Raw genomic sequence first — 3,783 nt, forward strand, 5'->3', positions numbered from 1 at the left:
GACTGAACTCCCCGATGGCCCAGGAAAGCCCCGGGGAAGCGTGGGGGCTGGCTTTGAACCTGCTTCATGAGGGAGCCATTCCAGCTAAGCCTGTTAGTGATGTCCCCCCCAGGAGGGAGGGTCGTCTGTCCCGGTGGGGGAGGGCTGAGCTGGTTCTGCGGGGCCGGCAGGGCTGCTGGAGACAGCCACTGTCCCAGCCTCGGGGCCATCGGCCTGGCCTCTCCAGGCCCTCACTCCTCGGAGCCGCCCCTCATGGGCCGGGCAGAGCGCGTGGGGCCAGCGTGCCAGCCCCATTTACAGGCGGCCAAAGCAAAGCGGGTCCTGTGTTCTGTTTCGACATGAGCTGGACGGGACCCCAGCCCGAGGGCCCGGGTGTGTGTCTGCCCCGCCTCTAGCTCTTATTCCCAGCACCCTTCCATACTGGGTCCCAGAGGGTCCCCAAGACGGGAGGCACCTAGGGCTTGCACAGCCACGTCACCATTCAGGGCGGGGCCTGACCTCTCTCCGCAGACATCCTGCAGTACTACCTGGCCTGCTCGCCGCGAGCCTCCAACCCCTTCCAGCAGGTGAGAGCTCGGTGGCTCCTGTCCCGACGCTGCAGGTCCCGGCCCCACATTCCCAATGTCCCGCCCACCGGGACCCTGCGAGCCCCCAGGGCACAGCTGGGAGCGGGCAGGGAGCTGGGCTAACGCAGGCTGACGTCACTAACTGCTCCCGGGGTTATCACCCTGGTGTCCTTGGTGCAAGCCTTCTGGGTGGCCCTTAATGGCCTCCGAATTCCTGGGCCACCTTTCACTTTCTGGTTGCCCTTGGGCGGCCCTGCAGGGCAAAGACGTGGGTGGGCAGGGCGGGGCGCGGAGGGGCCATGCCTGCTCTGGGGTACGGGGTGCTGTCCCTCCACGTGATTGCATAGCCCTCTGGGGTCCCGAGGACTACCCGTCCGCTTTAAAGTTGTTGTGCTTTCGGGGATCTGTGTTGTCTGGGTGTGTGGACCCCTGGTGTCCTGCAGGCCCACAGAGCCGTGTCAGGTGCCCCCTCTGGTCCTGGCACAGCCAGCCCACCCCGGGAGCCTCAGTGGCCTCACTGGCTGGATGCCCTGTGTGTGGGCTGGGGCCTCAGGAGTGTGTGCGATGGGGGAGTTGGGGGCAGACTGTCTGGCCCTGCTGAAATCGGGGGGCCTTTCTGTGGAGCAGAAGCTGTCGGGGAGCCACAAGGCGCTGGTGGAGATGCAGGACGTTGTGGCCGAGCTTCTGCAGACCGTTCCGCGGGAGTACCCGGCCTCCAAGGTGAGGGGTGAGCTGGGCCCCATGGGAGTGGGCTGCCCTCTTCCTCCCGCCCCTTACATGCCCCCGCATTTCTCCAGGGATTTTGGTAGGTTCCTAAAAATAATCCTGTTCTGTATTTTAAAAGTCATACAAACACTTCCTATGAGAAAAATGGAAAGGGGACCAGACGCAGGGACAAGGGAGAGCAGGATCTGCCCGCCGTGATTCCCGTGCGAGGGGCGCCCCCTGGGGGCGTCCTCGGGATTTGAGGAGACTGTGCTTTCCTGCGGTTGGGGCGGAGCACGTGCTCACACGTGTCTCTGTCACTGCTCTAGACAACACCCCGCCTCCCTAAGGTGCCGGGAGCACTGCGTGACCGGGCTCCCCGAGGCCATGTGCCGCCGGCCCCTTTAATGAATTCTTCACGAAGTTTACACGTAAAACGTCCTCGAAGGTTACTCCCTTTTGCTCCCCGTTTCTGTCACAGCCTGGGCCCCCTCTTGATTTTGTGGCTGAGTGGACAGGTAGGTGGTTACCTGGCTCGAGCCGCCATCCCAAAGGACCACAGTGGCGGGCAGCTTAGGCGTTTATTTCCCCCAGTCCTGGAGGCTGGACGTCCGAGGTCAAGGTGTGGCCAGGGCCGGCTCCTCCTGAGGCCTGTCCATGGCATGTAGATGGCCCTCTTCTCCACGTCCTCACACGGTCGTCCCTCTGCGTGTGTCTGTGTCCTGGTCTCTGCTGGTGAGACAGCCGTCAGACTGGGTTAGGGCCACCCCCGTGTCATTTTATCTTCAGCGCCTCCTCACGGTCACGTGTGAGGTCCAGGCTCAGGACTGCCACATGCGAACTGGGGGTGGGGACACCGTTCCGTCCACAGCAGTAAGTCGCCTCCCGGAATCCATTTCAGATTGCACAGGATCCTTAGAAAACGGGTCACAAAAAGCAGTGCTGGGTCCAGTGTCTCGTCACTTAAAATGTCATGAGAATTTCTCCTTTAATTATTCCTTAAAATACGGTTTTTCAAAAGAATCAGGCCAACGTCAGGACACACGTAGGTATTTCTTTTTCTCCCGTTACAATAAAGGGACCGCATCGTGGTGGCCGCACTGGACAGGCGTGGGCGGGTCCCGCTCTCCCCGTCTATCCTCCAGTCCTCAGCCGCCCCCCGAGCCCAGGCCACAGACTCTGGGGCCGCCATTTCTAAAGGCCCAGGGTCCTTGCGGGACTGAGAGTGCGGGTTTGAGAGTGGTCTCGATGGCAGGGCACGGGGTGCACGAAGCCTGGGGTGCGCCCCGGGCCGCTGTGGCTAGCTCGGGCTCCCCGCCCCGACTGTGGCGCCGACCTCGCGTGCCTTGTGCCCCCCAGGACCCTCTGCTCCGCGTCCAGGAGGTGCTGAACGGCACGGAGGTCAACCTGCAGCACCTCACCGCCCTGGTGGATTGCCGCAGCCTGCACCTGGTGAGAGCACCTGCTGGACCGGGGCCTCGCAGCTGGGGAGGGCTGCTCAGGATAGGGACTTGTCATTGGGCGGTGGGGACTCAACCCACCCTCGCGTCCAGCTCCCTGGGGACAGGGCGGGTTCTAGGCTGCTGTGAGCTGGCCAGGGCCCCAGCATCCCGTCCTCACCCTGCCCCCGCTCCCCCTTCTCTCTCCCTCCCGGTCCCTGTGGGCCTGGCTGCCTCCCTCCTCGCCGGCCTCAGGACTACGTGCAGGCCCTGACAGGCTTCTGCTATGACGGCGTCGAGGGCCTCATCTACCTGGCCCTCTTCTCCTTCGTCACGGCCCTCATGTTCAGCTCCATCGTCTGCAGCGTCCCACACACCTGGCAGCAGAAGAGGTGAGGCTCGCAGAGGTCCTAGAGCCACAGCTCACAGTATGTCGTAGGGGCCTGCCTCCTGGGCAGCCCATGTCCTCGTCCCCAGGGACAGGGGCAAGTGCTTCCTTACCTGTTAACACTGTCTAGGCCTCTGCAGTGACTGTGAGGCTGTGAGTCCGAGGCGAGCACCCCCATTTGCGGATGGAAAACAGCCCGGAGGCGCTCCCAGCCCAGGCGGGGAGAACCAGGCTCCCCCACCTCAGAGTGCTGCCTCCGCGCCTTGTCTGTCTCGCCACCCCTAGGTGCGGACGTGCAGGGTTGTGGGTGCAGAGACCAGCTAGCTGGCTGTGGGGACAGCTGCAGGGAAGGCCCAGGTAGCATGGCCTCTGTGGCCACTCATCCGGGTGATGAGGATGGTAGCTACCTCCCCTGGGGGCATTATGTTCTCATCTTTGAAGGGGGGGATCCTCGCAGCCCCTGCCTCAGTCCCCTCAGCCTTACTGGGTTCCGTGGTGTGTGGCCATGCTAGGCCCTGCCCTCGGCCCCATGGCGCACCTCGCACACTTAACCACCTCCCCTCCCATCTGGGCGATGGCTGCTGCGTGGAGGCCCAGCTCGAATGGAACATGGCTCAGCTCAGATCTCTTCCCTTTGTCGTTACTTTCCATTGTAATGGAGGTGGTGATGCTGCCACTGGTGGCG

General features: G+C 63.3%; 1 protein-coding gene across 1 annotated transcript in view; it reads left to right on the forward strand.

The window, feature by feature from the left end:
* The window catches only part of TTYH3 (tweety family member 3), a 25,130-nt gene that overhangs the window by 16,428 nt on the left and 4,919 nt on the right, over positions 1-3,783 (forward strand). The window contains exons 8-11 of the mRNA XM_039878992.1: positions 511-566; positions 1,194-1,286; positions 2,631-2,723; positions 2,966-3,102. Coding sequence (XP_039734926.1) covers positions 511-566; positions 1,194-1,286; positions 2,631-2,723; positions 2,966-3,102 — 379 coding nt within the window. The remainder of the gene's footprint in view (positions 1-510; positions 567-1,193; positions 1,287-2,630; positions 2,724-2,965; positions 3,103-3,783) is intronic.

This window comes from Pteropus medius, unplaced genomic scaffold, assembly GCF_902729225.1.
Source record: "Pteropus medius unplaced genomic scaffold, Ma_sr-lr_union100, whole genome shotgun sequence".
Lineage (NCBI taxonomy): Eukaryota > Metazoa > Chordata > Mammalia > Chiroptera > Pteropodidae > Pteropus > Pteropus medius.